The sequence below is a fragment of the Falco punctatus genome (assembly GCF_963210335.1).
Source record: "Falco punctatus genome assembly, chromosome: 9".
In the NCBI taxonomy this organism is placed as follows: domain Eukaryota; kingdom Metazoa; phylum Chordata; class Aves; order Falconiformes; family Falconidae; genus Falco; species Falco punctatus.
The window spans coordinates 49,364,870-49,380,281 of NC_137589.1; the positions used below are offsets into that span (position 1 = coordinate 49,364,870).

At 49.4% G+C, this 15,412-nt stretch overlaps 1 protein-coding gene across 5 annotated transcripts in view; it reads left to right on the forward strand.

Moving 5' to 3' along the window:
* The first annotated feature begins 3 nt into the window (after positions 1-3).
* NSMF (NMDA receptor synaptonuclear signaling and neuronal migration factor) overlaps positions 4-15,412 on the forward strand; it is a 62,541-nt gene continuing 47,132 nt past the window's right edge. For all 5 annotated transcript variants that reach the window (XM_080402074.1, XM_080402077.1, XM_080402075.1 and 2 more), the window contains exon 1: positions 4-9,845. In XM_080402074.1, coding sequence (XP_080258200.1) covers positions 9,739-9,845 — 107 coding nt within the window. In that variant the 5' untranslated portion in view covers positions 4-9,738. The remainder of the gene's footprint in view (positions 9,846-15,412) is intronic.

Below are 15,412 nucleotides of genomic sequence, written 5' to 3' on the forward strand. Positions count from 1 at the left end.
TTTCAGCTTCTCGTTCCTTCTGCCACAACCATCGCAAATAGTTTCCCTCCGCCCACCAAGAGGGAAAGGCTAAATGCATCCCTCCTTATCCTCCAGCTGAGCTTTCTGAGTCATCCTCCTCTTATGTTTTTCTACCTGCTTCTCTCCTTGCTCCCTGGCCTCGTTCTACACAGGATCAGTCCCCACGCGTGCGACTGCTGCTCCTTTGCACAGCCTTGTGACACCCCTGTTGGGGGGAGCTGGTCCTGCCATGCCCTGGGCTGTGCGGAGCAGGGGTTCTGCGTTTCCAGCTCTGCCTGAGTGAGCCCTTTTGCCAACAGTAATAGCAAATGTGCAAGACAGCTGGAAATTGTTTTGTTTCTGTGCCCAGCACCCTTAGATACAGCAAGAGTTGGACATGGTGCAGGGCACGGATGGAGCGGAGCTTCAGGAATGAGACGTTTATAGGGACGCTTTCCTTCAGTAGCAATGTTTTCTCTTCCATCTTACACGTAACAGCCACTTCAAACTTCAGCTCTTCTTTTTCTGCATGGTACCAATGTCAGGACAAAGTCAGACTGTTATTTTGCCAAACAATGAAATACTGAGATGTGGATGGAGCAATAACTGAGTAATCACTGAATCACTGAGCAATCAATTACCATCAGATCTGTTCCTGGAGTTGTTTTGGGAATCCCAGCCTTGAGAAACCTCTATTGTAAGGGCCAAGTCCTGCACCTCCACAGCTGCTGAACAGCCCCTGCCGGTGCTGGGGACCCTGGGAGTAAAACCTGTCCCTGGTAAGTGCAAAATCAGTTTCCCTTCACCAGGAGAGTGGGTGCAGTATGGAAACACGTCACCTCGGGAAGGCGGATCGCCATCCAGCAAGTGTCACCACCTGACCAAGCAAAGTTGTTCTAGTGTGGGTGACGGTCCTGCTTCAAGCAGGCAGCAAGCCTGAAGACCTTCTGATAGCCTTCACACCAGTGCTTCCACTTTTCTGTGAGGAAATTAAGGAATCTTTTCCCCGTATAAATATCCACATTGTTGTTAAATCCTTTGTTAAATCAATTTGGTTTATTTATTATAGTTTAGTCTGAGGGACTGGCTTCTGTCAATTTAATGCCACTGATTAAACCAACAGGACAGAAATTATGTTACTGTCTTGCTCAAATCCTCCCTCCTGCTAGATCCAATGCTTGGTTTTTTTCTTTCTCTCCACCTGCTGTATCATTTTAAGAAAAAAAAGGGGTGTATAATATTATGCTGCTCTTGAAATGCTCACTCTCCTGTCAGCTCTCCTGGCTCAGAAATGTGGTGTCTCACACAGAAGCTTCCTCTCCTGCATAGAGTGAGTTCCCTCGCAGGGATTTAGGAGCATGATTTTGAAATGATCCCACCCAAGGGACAGACACAGAGCACATGAATGTCCCATGCTGGCACTGTTTCCCTCCTTAGGGCTCTTTTGCAGCTCCGCTTGCCTGTATTGGTTTTGAACATTACAGACCCTATGCACAGCTGCCCAGTATTGGCGCTCAGGTGTTCCTGGGCTCAGTAAATGGCCAGAAAACTGAGTCGGCAAAGGTTTTCTGCTGGTACGAGATGGAGAGCAGGACTGCATGGCTGGGAATGCAGTGGGTGGGAAGGAGAATGGGAAACACTCTGGCTGCGTCCAAGATGGAGTTTTGGAAAGATCTGAGGGATCTGAAGAAGGACAGAATGGTTTATATGGTTGAAAGGGTTGGACACGCTCTTGTCCTCCCTTAAATGCCTGAACTATGTTATCATTATTATTATTATTATTACTGTTATTGCTTTATGAATTGGCGTGCATGCGTATTAACAAGGGTATACAAGCAACTGAGTCTGCCTAGCTCCAACCTACCTGGCGCAGGGCATGGCTTGCACTTAGAAAATTATTTTAGCACTCTGGAGCCACGTTTTAAGGCAGGTTTGTTCAATACTTCAAGTTTCAAGTCCTCAGTCCTGACTAGGCTTTCCATTTGCAATAAAAATCTGATAAATAACAGGTATGGCTGAGTGGTGAGACATCTTTGTGGCTTGCATGTGAGTTTGTGTCACCTGGCTGTTGTAATGCCAGTGAGACCTGGATGGAGCAGCCTTGTCGGGAAGGCAGCTCAAGATTTCAGCCAGCAGAGTAATAGCTAATTGAGTGTATTTCAATCATGAGATCCACAGAAGGAAAGCAAACTCCACAGAGAAGGAAATTGCATCTTAGAGTAATCTGAATGTGGGTAGATAATTAGGCCTATATTTCATGGGAACATTTGCTGGGCAACATAATGAAAAGGCCAGCAACATAATTTTCTTTAAGTAGTGTGATGCTTCCCACTGGGTCCGTGCCGTGCCAGTGCTGGTACTGCAGTGCAGTGGGAGCAGGGAAAGGCATTTCCAGGGTAGAGGGGCTGTTGCATGACAGTGCAAAGCCAAAGGCCATTCTCCCCATCTCTAATGTCTGCTCAGAGAAAGCTGCTAAGGTTCCTGAAGGTGACAAAATAAATGCCACAGCCTCACCACCTTCCCATCGCTCCAAACAGCAGGCACAGCAAAGTCTGTTCAGGTTGTGCTTGCAGAGCCGGACAGATCCAGGCCAACTCAGTGCTACTATGAAAGTCTCCCAGCGGGAAGCCAGGCTGCTGCCACTGAACCCAACTTGGAAGAGCTCCTGCTCTGAGTCATTGTCTGATCCAACTTGGAAGGTCAGCAGGGGCTGACAAAGCGGCTCTGTGGCTCAGGTTCGAGGGAAACACATCCTGGCTGTCTGCGCCCAGAAAATGCCCTCAATGCAAGAAGCCCAGCTGGGGGAGCGGCAGCACACTGCATCCTCCGAGCCACGCTCAGCCCAAGCGCTGGGCTTTGCCCTGAGCGTTGGCACTACGTGCTGTTAATGGGCTGCTGCACTCATCTCAAGGGTGTACCAGCCCTCAAATCCCTGCCAAACTATGGCTATGCATGGGAAGTAAAGCTCCAAGACCTTTTTCTATGCTTTTTTTTTCCAAATTTGGGATAGAAAGTCTCTGCTCTTCCATGTCTTCCATCCCCAGCTAAGCACGGATCCTCCCTTCCAAATCTCCAGTCTGGACCAGTGCTGCTTCTGGCTTGCCCTGCTAGGGATCTTGCTGCCATGTGCAGGAGCAGACAGATAATATAAAATAATATTTGGCTTCTTCATAATGCTGGCAAGATTAGAAGATCTGGGAAAGTGCAGTGACTTAGGAGGATGGAGGAGAGGGTTTAATCTTCAAGCAGGTAACCCTGTGATCAGGGTCTAAGGGGTCTGAATTCCCCTCCTGCCAACACTGCACTCATTAGCCCATCAGGGCTGGAACATGTCACGTAACAGAAAGCAAGGCTGAGAGACCGTATCCAGCCCTGATAGTTACTGATTGGGTCTTTTACTAAAAATAGCTGGGTGTGAGCTGGCCTAACATTGGGTCAGAGTGCTCTGTATCCTAGCTGGTTCTGAAGAACTGTTCATCCACTCATCAGGACTATCTTTGGGGCTGCATTTGAACAAGCTCTTATTTTCCGATGTCAAATGCTTGGCCATTTAAGAACAGCTCTGTCCAAATGAATCTGCTCAAAGCAAACCCATAATTCTTGGCTAACTCCAACTTGTTAGCTATTGATATTGTTTCTGTGATGTATTGCCTAATTTTAATTATGCCAGTGTTGCAAACGTTATTTTCTTACAGTGCCTCATTAGAGTGAAGTTTCTAATGGATGAATTCAACAGCAACATCTTGAAGTGACTAAATTGGCCAAGCAAGAAGGTGGCTAAGTGATATTTGAGTGACCTTCTGGCACCTGGGAGATGTTGAGCTTCCCAGTGCACTTGCCCATAACTGTTTTTCTCAAATTCTTTCCCAACAGTGCAACACAGATAAACCCTGGCAGCTCCTCCAGCTCACCCGCTGCCTTGACTTTATCGCCATCTCAGGGCTGTTGTGACTTGTCAGAAGAGCTGAACTAGGACACCATGGACAGTGGGCACATCAGTTTGTCTTCCCTTTTCAGTCTGGCGCTCTGCCCCTCCGTTCCCACCACACTTGGGCTGGTTGTTCTGTTTGGGCAGTTGTTTGGGCAGAACAGTGGGAGCGGAGGGCAGGGGACTGAAACATCCCTGCCTGAGCCAGTCCTCTCTGCACAGCTTCTGCGGTCTCAGCACATCATGTGCCTGGCTGGCACCCACACCTTGGCTCACACTGTGGTAAGGTACAGCCCTGGGAGATGTCTTGTGGGCAGGGGGATCCCACACTGCCCTCGGCACTGCTAACGATGTTACCCTGCCCTTCCCAGTAACTAAATAACTGACTGCGTTATCTCCAGGGGCCACAAACAATCCTGGTCTCAATTTGGACCAAAGAAACTACAGTCATCTCACGTGCCTGTTAAACAACCTGCTTTGTCCTGTTTTTAAGCTTACCAGACTGCTGAGTCCCTTCCCTTTACCTCCTGGGTTTGTACTCCCTCCAAAGCCAGCGACCAGTGTTAGAGGCACAAATGCAGCTTGGGTGGGGACGGTACCCAGCTAAACCTGGGAGAAAAAGAAGCTGTTCCTGAGGATAAGGATCAGTGCAGACCCCAGTACCGTGCCACTGACTTTGAGACTGTTTTTCTCCTGTGTGCCCATCTTTGTAATTATCTGCTCTGGATGTCCTGAACCATTTTATTACTTAGTTATTCACGATCATGAAGTCCCTGTATAATTCTTTACAGTGTCTCATGTATTTATGACCCTGAATACCTTAGCATTGTCAGCAAGCTTTGTCACTCCTTTCTTCAATTCCTTTGCAAGATTATTCCTAAGTATGTTGAAGTGAGCAGACCCCAACACAGGTACCTGTGGGGCTCCATTGAGGTCCTCCCTCCATTCAGGAGCCTGCCTGTTGATAGCTGATCTTGGAGAATCCTTTAAGCAGTTCTTTATCTGCCTCGAGCCTTTTCTGTTAATCCCATGGTAGCCACATTTCTGTAAGAAACTCCTGTGACAGACCTTTTGGGAATCCAGGCAACATGCTTACTGACTCCTCTGAAAAAATGTAATAGATCTATGAAGGATTCCTTTATTCAAGGAAAACCACCTTTCTTTTCTTCCCAGTATTGCAGATGTATCCAACTGGACACTAATTACATTCTTTATTCCAGTTTCTATCATTTTGCTGGGAGGGACCTCAGACTTTATAGTCTGTCAAAATCCCAAACCTTTCACATTTGTCACCTTGAATCTCTCGGACACTGAGGCTATGTTACGCACAGTGATTACACGCTACAATTAAATAATTAAACTGTTTCATCTCTGAGTTCCTGGGCACTTAGGTGAACCATCTCAGTCTGGTGAATTTGCACTCTTTGGTTTGGCTATTTATTTCTCAGCTTCTTCTGCTGACACTTGAATATAAGCCAAAGCCAATGCCTTGTCCATATAAAGATCACTTTTGGCACAGGAAGCTTCTCTGAGCTTTTCTTCACTGACTACAGATGCAAAATATTAATTGTTTTTCTGTTCTGACCTTATCTCCTACGAATGCTCCTCCTGCACTGTGGCCAACTTCTGACTCTCTAGACTCTCAACAGGCTCCCTGTGCTGGATTTGTTTGAAGAAGTAGTTGTTATTGTTTGCCTTTTGCAGGTTGTTCCTGTGACTGGTTTTTGGATTGCCTTATTTCTCCTTTTTTGCATTTGAATTGTCAGGATACACGAGGGGGTTTTGTTGTTTAGACAAAAATGTCTTTTCTAAACATAAAAGACTGGATCCTTAAAGTCTGAGAATCAACAGGCTGATCTAAGAGCTAGACCTAACCAGGTCTAAGGCTCTGGGTTTCCCACCAGACGGAGATGTGCTGTTTGGTTCAACAGGATGCTGAGATATTACATTTTTCAAGCGTGATACCTTTATGTGGACAAAAATAATAACTGGCCAGGATGAATTTTGCCTGGCTTGGGCTTCAGGATGTTGCACCTTCACCAGCAGAATGAGGGAAGCATTTCTCTGGCTGGCTATGATTATTTTGGAAGCTGTTTTGGGGTCTGCTCCCCTAGGATGGCATGAGCTTAGCAGACAGAGCCCCGTGAGTGGAGGTATGGGGCTTGGGCGGAGGGACCGCAGTGCTCCCTGCCTCCTCGGCCTGTTTGCCTATGTGCATGCGTCTGGAAGGCCTGTTGCCATGGAGAAGTGATGGGGAACAGTCTGCCTGGCTCGCCTGACTTTTTTCCTAGCACGAAGCAAAGGCGTCTCTCCAGCTATAATGAGCCGGAGGCCTGCTGCCTCCTCTTCCATGCCACACCAGGGTAACCCAGACCCTCAAATACCTGGGAGAAACCTAAATCAAGAAGAAAATCCTGAATGAATGTAGGGAAGGAGCAGAGAGCAAGAGAAGAAGCTACAGGAACATGGACCAGTGCTTGTGGGGTGCTCCGGAGCGATGGAGCCAGGTGCTTCTCAAGGGCACACAGACCAACAGGCAGTGGGCACCCATTGCAACACCAGGAAGTCCCATTAGATATATGGAAAAAAACCTTCCCTGTCAGAATGGTGCAGCCCTGGGACGTGGACTGAAGCAGTGGTGGCATCACCATCCTTGGAGGTCATCAGAAACCATCTGGCCAAGTCCTGAGCAGCCGATATAAGTGAGCCCTACACTGGGCTGGGCCTCCCCAGCCTCAAAGAGCAAGACCTTGCTGGGGGACGAACAAGGGAGAGTTTGAGAGAGCTCCAGGAGGCACAAATGTGGCAGAGAGTGGTCTGAAAACAGGATGAAGGCGGAGACTTCCCCACTGTTTAATGTGGGGAATTGACAGTACTGGGCACTGCTTCACTGAGACTGTAACTGCTTGCACAGCCTCAGTTCTCTACAGGTTTTTTTAAGGTGCTCCCCTAAAAACAGATGGAATTTTTTTTGTTTTCTGTTGTAGAAACTCTTTGGTGACATGACTGTGCAATAAAAAACGGGGTGGGGGCGGGGGGATAGTCATGAGTAGAAGTTTAATGGTAGTCATCTTCTGTGGGAAGAATTCCAATGCACTGATGCTGGGTTTTGTTTTGTACCTGAAAAATGTCACTGTGAGCAACTTCGGGGTGTTTCCAGGTAGATCTCATGGGAATTATGTCAGGGATAGGGTAGACCTGTCAGTTTTGGGGGGGGAATTTGTTTGCATTTTTAAAGAATAGCTTTCCCACAACTGACAAAATATTTAAACATAGAAATAAAAAGTATTTCCCCCCTCTAATTACACAGGAAAAAAAAAAAAAGGAGGGAAAGCACAGTCAAAAGGCTTGGGCTGACCTTATTTTTTAAAGTATTCTCATGTATTCTGCTTTTCTCCCTTCTCCTGATCTTCAGATCTCTGCGTCCCTGCGTTTCTAGTGGCATGAAGCAAGCCTAGGCATCGAATTAGACGACTGTGCAGCAGCTCTGCCACACTTGCTTCCAACACACAGGACTGAGGTGTACCTGCCCTAAAATCTCTTCACCAATACTAGCACGTGGGATCAAGACCATAATGTTTAAAGGAGTCGTCACTCCGTTCAGTGCTGTGTAACAGCAGGGCTGCGTTCATCCTGCTTGAGGCACAAAACGTCACAGGAAGAGTGACTCTCACCCACAAGGGCAGTTCTGCAAGGCGAATGGGACATGGAGGCCAGCTCACTCGGTGGCAGGGATGGAGCAGCCGGCGTCACTTAGCATCTCTACTTCAGTCTAAGCCAAAAAGCAGGGTGACGTCTTTATTTCGTGCACACAGCAGTTTTCCCGCTCACAGCTTGGGTCTAAGCGACGATAAATTTCTGCAAGTTTGTTATACACAGTGAATTCTCCAGTGTATGATAAAATTCTAGCTAATGAGATATTTACATCCCACTCCTTGTATCCACACACACCAGGATAGTTGGGTACCTTTTTTCTGCTCTCTACATGAATTACTTTATTTTTCAATTTGTAGATTAATAGACCAAATAGTTAGACTTAATTTGTTCAAATCCTCCTATGTTTTCTTGCAGATTTGACTTTGGAGTCTATGGAGAGAAAGAACTGAAGCTTTTCCCAAACTTTTGGTCTCTTCCATGCAGGGTCTCTGAAGGACAGTGAAACATGCGCTTGTGCTACAGCCTTTCCTCAGGTACAGGCAAGACAAGGTGTCCCTGTCTGTCACTCCCTCCTTCGTCTGCCTCTTTTCACAAAGCTTGTAGGAGGTTTAATTATCTGTAAAACTTCTACCCCTCCGTCAAATACTGTTGAATGAGTTGGCTCCAAATTCCAGGGATTCGTGCACTCGCTTGCAGAGCCAGGGGGACTGCCCAAGTGCTTTTTCTGTATATATTGTGAATACTTAAAAACTTGCTACCCCCACTCACTCAGGTGCCCTGAAATTGATTTATAAAATTACTTTTTGAAGGAAAAGCGCTTTTCCAAACCCTCCTAGGGATCAAAACCTAGATCCATGAAATTGCTCTGAGGGCTGGAGCCCCTCTGCTGTGAAGAAAGGCTGAAGGATTTGGGGTTGTAAAGATGGAGAAGGCTCTGGGGAGACTTTCTTGCAGCATTTTGATATATAAAGGGGGGTTGTAAGAAAAATGGAGAAAGACATTTTACCAGGGCTTGTAGTGACATGACAAGGGGCAAATGGTGTAAACTGAAAGAAGATTTAGATTGCGCATAAGGAAGAAATTGCAATGAGGGTGGTGAGACCCAGAGCAGGTTGCCCAGAGCAGCTGTGGATATCCTATCCTTGGAAGGGTGCAAGGCCAGGCTGGATGGAGCTTGGAGCAACCTGGTCCAGCAGAAGGTGTCCCTGCCCATGGCAGGGGCTTGGACTAGGTGGGCTTTATAGGTCTCTTCCAACCCAAGCAGTTCTGCCATTTTATAAATTGAAAATCCTCTGAGGCTCGGCTGACCAGCTGCTTGCACTGGGTTTGTTTCCAAGCGTTCGATGACCACGGGGAAGGCGTTTGCTCTGGCAGATGACAGCGGGGACAAGGTGGTGTTGGAAGCCTGGCCCTGCCTCATGGCCCGGCCACCTCCAGCCACCCTGGGACAATGGCGGTGAGCGGTAACGGGCTGAGGGGACAAACCCAGCAGAGGAGAAAGGGCATTTGTGTCAACCCTTCAGAGACCAACTGCCACGTTCAAAACTTGATGCCTTGACTTTGCGCCCATGTCACCCAGCGAGTGTTGGGACCGTGGTGAGCCCACTTGCCATCAGGAGTGCCCAGCTGTGGAAAATAAACCTGCATCAACCCTTTCACTGGTTCCACCAAAGGCAGGCGGCAGTTTTGTGCCAAAATGACTGTTTTTTTCCTCAGATTGCACCTCTGTTCCCCCCACACGGTTCTGCCCTCGCCGCCGGCACAGGCGGCCGGGCGTTTACCTCAGGGGTGGGCATAACCCGCGGCGGGAGCGGGAGGGCAGCCACCCTCCCCCGGGCACGCCGGGCCCAGGCAGCCGCCTCAGGCGGGGCCGGCGCCCCCCTCCCGGCCGGCCCTCCATGATGTCAGCCGGGAGGAGGCGGAGGCGGAGGAGGGAGCCGCCGGCCAAATATAGCGGCGCTTCCTGGGCGGCGGGCCGCGCCCGGGCCCTCCCTCCTGCCGCAGTCAATGAGGAGGCAGCGGCCGCGGCCGGGCGCCGCACTCGCCGGGGGCAGCGCGGCATGGCGGGGCGCTGAGGGAGCGCGGCAGCGAGGGGCGGCGGCGTGCACCGGCACCCGGCCCCACCGCGGCATGGGCAGCCGCGGGGTCGTGCGATGAGCGCTCCCCCGGCGGCTCCCCCCCGCGCGAATATGGGCACAGCCGTGTCCAAAAGGAAGACGCTGAGGAACGAGGCCATGTCGTCGGTGGCGGCCAAAGTGAGGTGGGCGCCGAGGGCGCGGGCGGGCGGTGCCTCAGGGGGGCCGGGCCGCCGCCCGCCCCCGGCCGTGCTCGGCGAGGGGGAAGGCCCCCGGCCCCTGAGGGCGAGCCCGGGCGGCCGGTTGTGGCCGCGACCGCGGGGCTCGTCCCCGGGGGCCGGCGCGGCGGCTGTGCGGGGCCATGGGGCAGGGTGCGCGCCCCCGGGGCTCGGGGCTGGCAGCCTGGGCTGGGGGAGCCTGGCGGGACCCTGGCCGGTGAGCCCCCTCGCTGGCTGCCGCCGTGCCCCCCAGAAGCGGGCACCTGCTTGCAGGCGGCTGTGGGAGACCCTGCGCCCCCCGCAGCCCCTCGCAGCGGGGCTGTGGCTCCAGAGGGGTCCCCGGTCTTGCTGCCGGCCCGGGCAGCAGCTGCCGCGGGTTTCGGTCGGTGGGTAGGCAGGGAGCCGGTCAGGAGCGCACCCGGCAGGGCAGGGTCTGCTTCGTATTTGGGAATTGGAAGCGCGTTCAGTTTGCTCAGGAGTTTCTCATCAGCTGAAATGCCATCTGCGTGTCCGAGGGCAAAGTCAACGGCGTTCATCCAGGGGTCTCGCGCCTTTGAATGGAAAACCCACGGTGTGAAAACCTGGACCCACCACATCTGCCCTTTCTGGCAGCATCCCAAGCCGCTACGTTGACCAGTTAAAAGATTTGGGTTCTATATTGTGCCTATAATGTGCCCATAACATTTCTATAAATGTGTTACATTTTTATATTGCTTGCCCTACAGCATAGCGTTGCACTTGCTGCCTGGTCCTACTGCTCTTGAGCATCAAACATGGGAGATCCTAGATATGTGTTTGCTGCTTGATTGTACTTAGGCTTACAAAGCTATCGCAGATGAGCCCTTTGCCCAGAGAGATGGAAACGACCCTTCTCCCACGCTGCAGTGCAAGTGTCACGACCATCGTCTGGTGACTATTTGGAGGCACTGGCGCAGCTTTTTAGCTGCTCCTACAGCAGAGCTGTGCAAAGGGGGTAGGTCTGCCGGTGTCTCTGCTACATCTAGATTAGCTCTTTGCTGCTGAAAAAAATGGGAATAAATAAACTTTTCAGCTGCATTATATAACACCTCCTTTGTGTTAGGCAAAATTGCATTAGAATAACCCGGAGTCATGTGTAGGACTTGATCTGTGCTGCTGAGAGATCTCAGTCACCTCTCTGTAACTCAGCATTATGGCATCTCTACAGTGCTGGGAGGAAAGATAGTCATAAGGCTTGAGGTAAAGAGATCCAAAGATGTCTATATATTACTGTTTGCATTGTAAAGAAATCCATCCTTCAAAGTCTGAAGTGCCTCTGGAAAAAGCTGTTTGGGCAGAGCCTGGAACTTTTCCTGTTATGATGCACCCTGTTCATAACCAGTAGCAAAAACATGAGTGCTTTCAATGGCTTTAAAAGATCTGGAGATGGGATTCTTTTTGGCAGATGTCAGCCAGGTGGATGTACAGAAATGACACAAAATGCACCATAACTGTAGTAATGGGGTTCTGGGAGTAGGTTTAGACAGCCAGTCACACAAACAACATACTCTGTAATCGGTAAGATTTCAAATGGTAGTGTGGGTGTGGAGGAGCGACTAACATGTTTTGAATGCAGTGACTTGTTAGCCTACACCAGGATGGGCAGATGGGTAGTTATCAATTGTGTAGAGTCCAGGATGTGTCTCTGGGGTTCTGGTTTGCTACATACCTGCTGTAGCTACGGACAAGCTGCTGCTACTGTTACGCGGGAGGTCTGAGGTGTCTCTCAGTGGTATGAGTTGTGGTGGTTTGACCAGAAGAGTTAGCTGAGTGGACTTGGGCTGGGGAATGCGGAGCCCTTGAGGAGTGTCTGGTCACGTAGACTGTGGCACAGGACAGGTGCTCTTATGTGTCCCCCTGTTCGTGCCCTGCGCTAGAAATGCCTAATCAAAAAAGCTGTTGGGGACGGCAGAGAACTTGTAGAGGAGCTCCCTGCATTACCACTTTGCGTGGAGAAGGTACTGGTGGGGACAAGCGCTGCCAGTGTGCCTCCACCCTGCTGCTCCAGGCACATCTCAGTCCCTGCCTCGTGTGGTCTCTGCCAGCCTTAGAATTTCTACAGTGGTGATGACCCACTTGCTGAAAGGTTCCCTCCTGGTGTCCCAGAGCACATCACATGCAGCTTCTCTGCTCCTGCCCTGGGTCTTCCATGTATCCCTCTGTCCTTATCTTCCTTATCTACCCCGAGGACTCTGCAGGACAGTAGATAAGGCTACAAAGACAGTCTATTCTGTCCTTCCCAAGAAGGTTGGGGACATGGATCACCCGTGTGGGTAGCACTGCTGCAATGATCAGGTTCCCTGCGCTTTCTTGTAGGTGGCTGTGGGATCCTGTCCTCGTGCTGCAGGAGATGCCCTGGGATTGTTTCTCTGCGCCTTCTGAGCTCTGTGCTCTTTATATTTGCCCTGACTTTTCTTTTAGAGAGAAAAACGTTCTCCTGAAATTTGCTGCAAGTCCGAGTGGCTGCTGATATATGTTTATTATGTGTGGCTGGAGTGTGTGTGTGCATTTGGCTGTCTTACTGAGCAGGGAGCATCATTTGTTTGCTGTTGTGAGTAATGTGATTTAAGCAGAAGGTGCAAGCTCCGTAGATTCTTAAATTAGAATCTCTGCAGAGCGACTCGGGGGACTCTCCTGTCCCAGGAGAATTAATTAAGCTCCATGCAGTTTGTTGTGTGCTAGGTCTTTTAAGTAGCTTCTTACAAAATAACGGCGTGGTTGCTTTGTGCTAGCATCCTTGAGCTATGCTGCCAACTTTGGTCTCTATAATCCTGTCTTCTCCTGAGGGAGTTGCAGTGAACCGTGCACCGATTCTGTGTACGGCACCTGGGAAGTAACGGTGGCTTGGTGCTGTTGCATTGATCACATCTGGAGCGCTTGTATGCGAGATCTCACTGTCATACTGTGTTTCCTTCCTATGTGTGCTTTTTTTGCCTTGCAGCTCCTGGGGCACAAGTGCTGAAGGCAGGGATGACGCAGTTGTCCTTGAGTCGTGACCTTGGTGCTGCCCCTCCGCTGACAGCTCCCAGGCTGCTGCGGTTTGGGCTTGTGCAGGTTCTCTTCAGGGTCCCTGCGTGGTGTCTGACACATGCTCCTTGGCTTCATTAGCACACTTTCAAGGGCATAGATGAACCAAAGCCTTTAGAAATGTGCTCTCTCTGTCCGTGCTGCTTTGACGCCTACAGAACAGTGCTGGCACCCTGAATGTGGCAATAAACTAAGTCTGTTCTTGCAGCTCTGCATTGTATTACTCTGGCCTACAGCTTCTCTTTGGGAGCCTGTGAGAGTGCACGCAAACAGACGTGAGACTTCCGCTGGGTGTTCCAGAACCATCTCTCCTTGCTGTGGTTAGCACAAGAAATATTTGAGTTGAGGGTGTGGTTCATCTTACCCAATTTCAGGACTTTGGCATGTAGTAAGATATCCCACAGAGATAAAAATTTGCTTTCACTCTGTCTGTACTGCCTAGAGATGGCTAGAGAGTGGGTTAAAGCAGGGCCACAAAGTGTTAGTTGCTGCAAAAGGATAAATCTTTCACTGACAAAATGCCGAGGTACTTGAATGCGTTCCGTATCCCAGGTTTCTTGCTGCGTGAGCAATTTTTGGCTTAGCTTGGGGTTCTTCATGGAGTCTAGATTCCTTTTTTCCGTTTGTGAATTTTCTTGTGGGTGGTATGAACTCCCATGCTTTGATTACCTTGTTCTTTTAACTTCTTACTGCTCTGTTCTCTCTTCTCCTGTTCAAGCTTTGTGACTATAAATCCTTCTAAGGCTGTGGGGTCTTTGACTTTACGATCCATTGCTGACATCCAGTTTTCCTTTCTTGAGAGTGAGAATTTAAAATTTTAAATTAAAATTTTCCAGTTACCATCTCCCTGCATAGGTATTTCAGAAAACTAATTTTTGTCACTGTATTGTTACTATTAGGTTTAAATAACGTAGGTGTCAACAGTCTTTAATGACTTGAGCTGTTAACTGTGGGTATGCTGGTGGTGTTCCGCTCTCCGCTTAGTGACAAGAGCAGGATTGCTGCTGTAGGAGGACGTAGGTCCTGATGATGCAGGAGGTCTCTTCTCTCCTGTTTTCCTGAGATGCAGCTCTGTCAGATGCTGTCACAACAGATTCCTGCTGCAACTCCTCTGGGCATTACTTCTGAAGGAACATGAGAAGGTGGTGGGTGTTCTTTATTTTTCCGTGTAATGCTCCTGAATAGTCCAGGTTTTGCTTAGCTTGTGGCTGTGCTCTAAGTGGAGTTATCTCAGGTCTTTCATGTATCTCTGAATGTTTCGATACACAGTTCTTCACTGAGTTCATTGTCAGTTTGGCTTGGATAAATTTGTGTGCATCAATTTCTTTTAGCTGCTAGTATGCATCAAGGCCCCTTTTATCCTGTTGATGCAATTGTTTCAGAGATGTGAAGGCTATTCCGTGCTCATCGTGTTGTAATTGAGATCTTTGTTATTTGGCGGCTTTCCTGCTTCGAGCAAATGTATGTCTAGATTGTCTATGCTTCTTCACAATATCTCACGTCAGTTTCTCTTCCAGACCCAAGTCCAGCTTTGACATCTAATGCATAGTGAGTTGTGAAAAATGCCCTCGGAAGGGCAGCTGCCTTTACTGCCTGTGTTGCGCTACCCCATCCCACCCTCCACACTCCTGAAGCCATTCTGATGGAGAAGAAGCCGGAGAAGATGGTGGTATTTTCTCTGAGGCAATGGCAGTCTTGTCTTTACTGGTTAGACTCAGTAGCAGAGCATGCTAAGGCTGTGGTCCCTGGTTGATGTCCTTTGATTAAATCAGGCTGTACTGACTGTGTAACATGCAGATCTGATCTGCCGTAAAATGAAAACCTCTCTCTAGATGAGTCAGGGCTAAACTTGTCATGTCATCAGCTGATTACCTTTCAGTACTACCTGCTCATTTGTATGCAGCTTTTGCAGTGTCATACATGCAGGGTTGTAGCTCATCGGCCAGTGTATCTGTAAGGCACCTTGTACTTCATCTCAGTTACGTGAAACAGGTTTTATTTTTCATCTCTTGCCCGTTAACTTATCCTGAGGTGTCCCTGCCCTGGGCCCAGCTGAAGGGTTTTCTGTCCAGTGCTGTCGGGCGGCTTGATGGACTTGTCCTACGTTGACTGTGATAGCGGAGGCAAAACTGAGCTGGGAGAAAAGTACTGTTGTGTGATATGTATTAATACAGTGTGTTGATAAAAGAAAGAAAGAAGAATGGGAGCTTGAATTTTGCTCTGACTTTATTTTGATCAAGTTGGTGGGTAGTGAGGGATGGGGGGTAAATGGCATGTTAACGATATGGGCAGATGCTGGTAGAGTGGGGTTACTGTGAGCACAGTGAGGGCAGAGAAGGAACACAAAAGGCTTGGCAAGGGCAGACTAGGCATAAGGAGATGGCATGGCCAGCAGAGTCCCCTTGGCAAAGGGCACATGCAGACATCTGTGGGAGATCTGCTGAGGCACAGCCAAGGAGAAGCCGATGGCACTTGGGAAGCAGGAATGT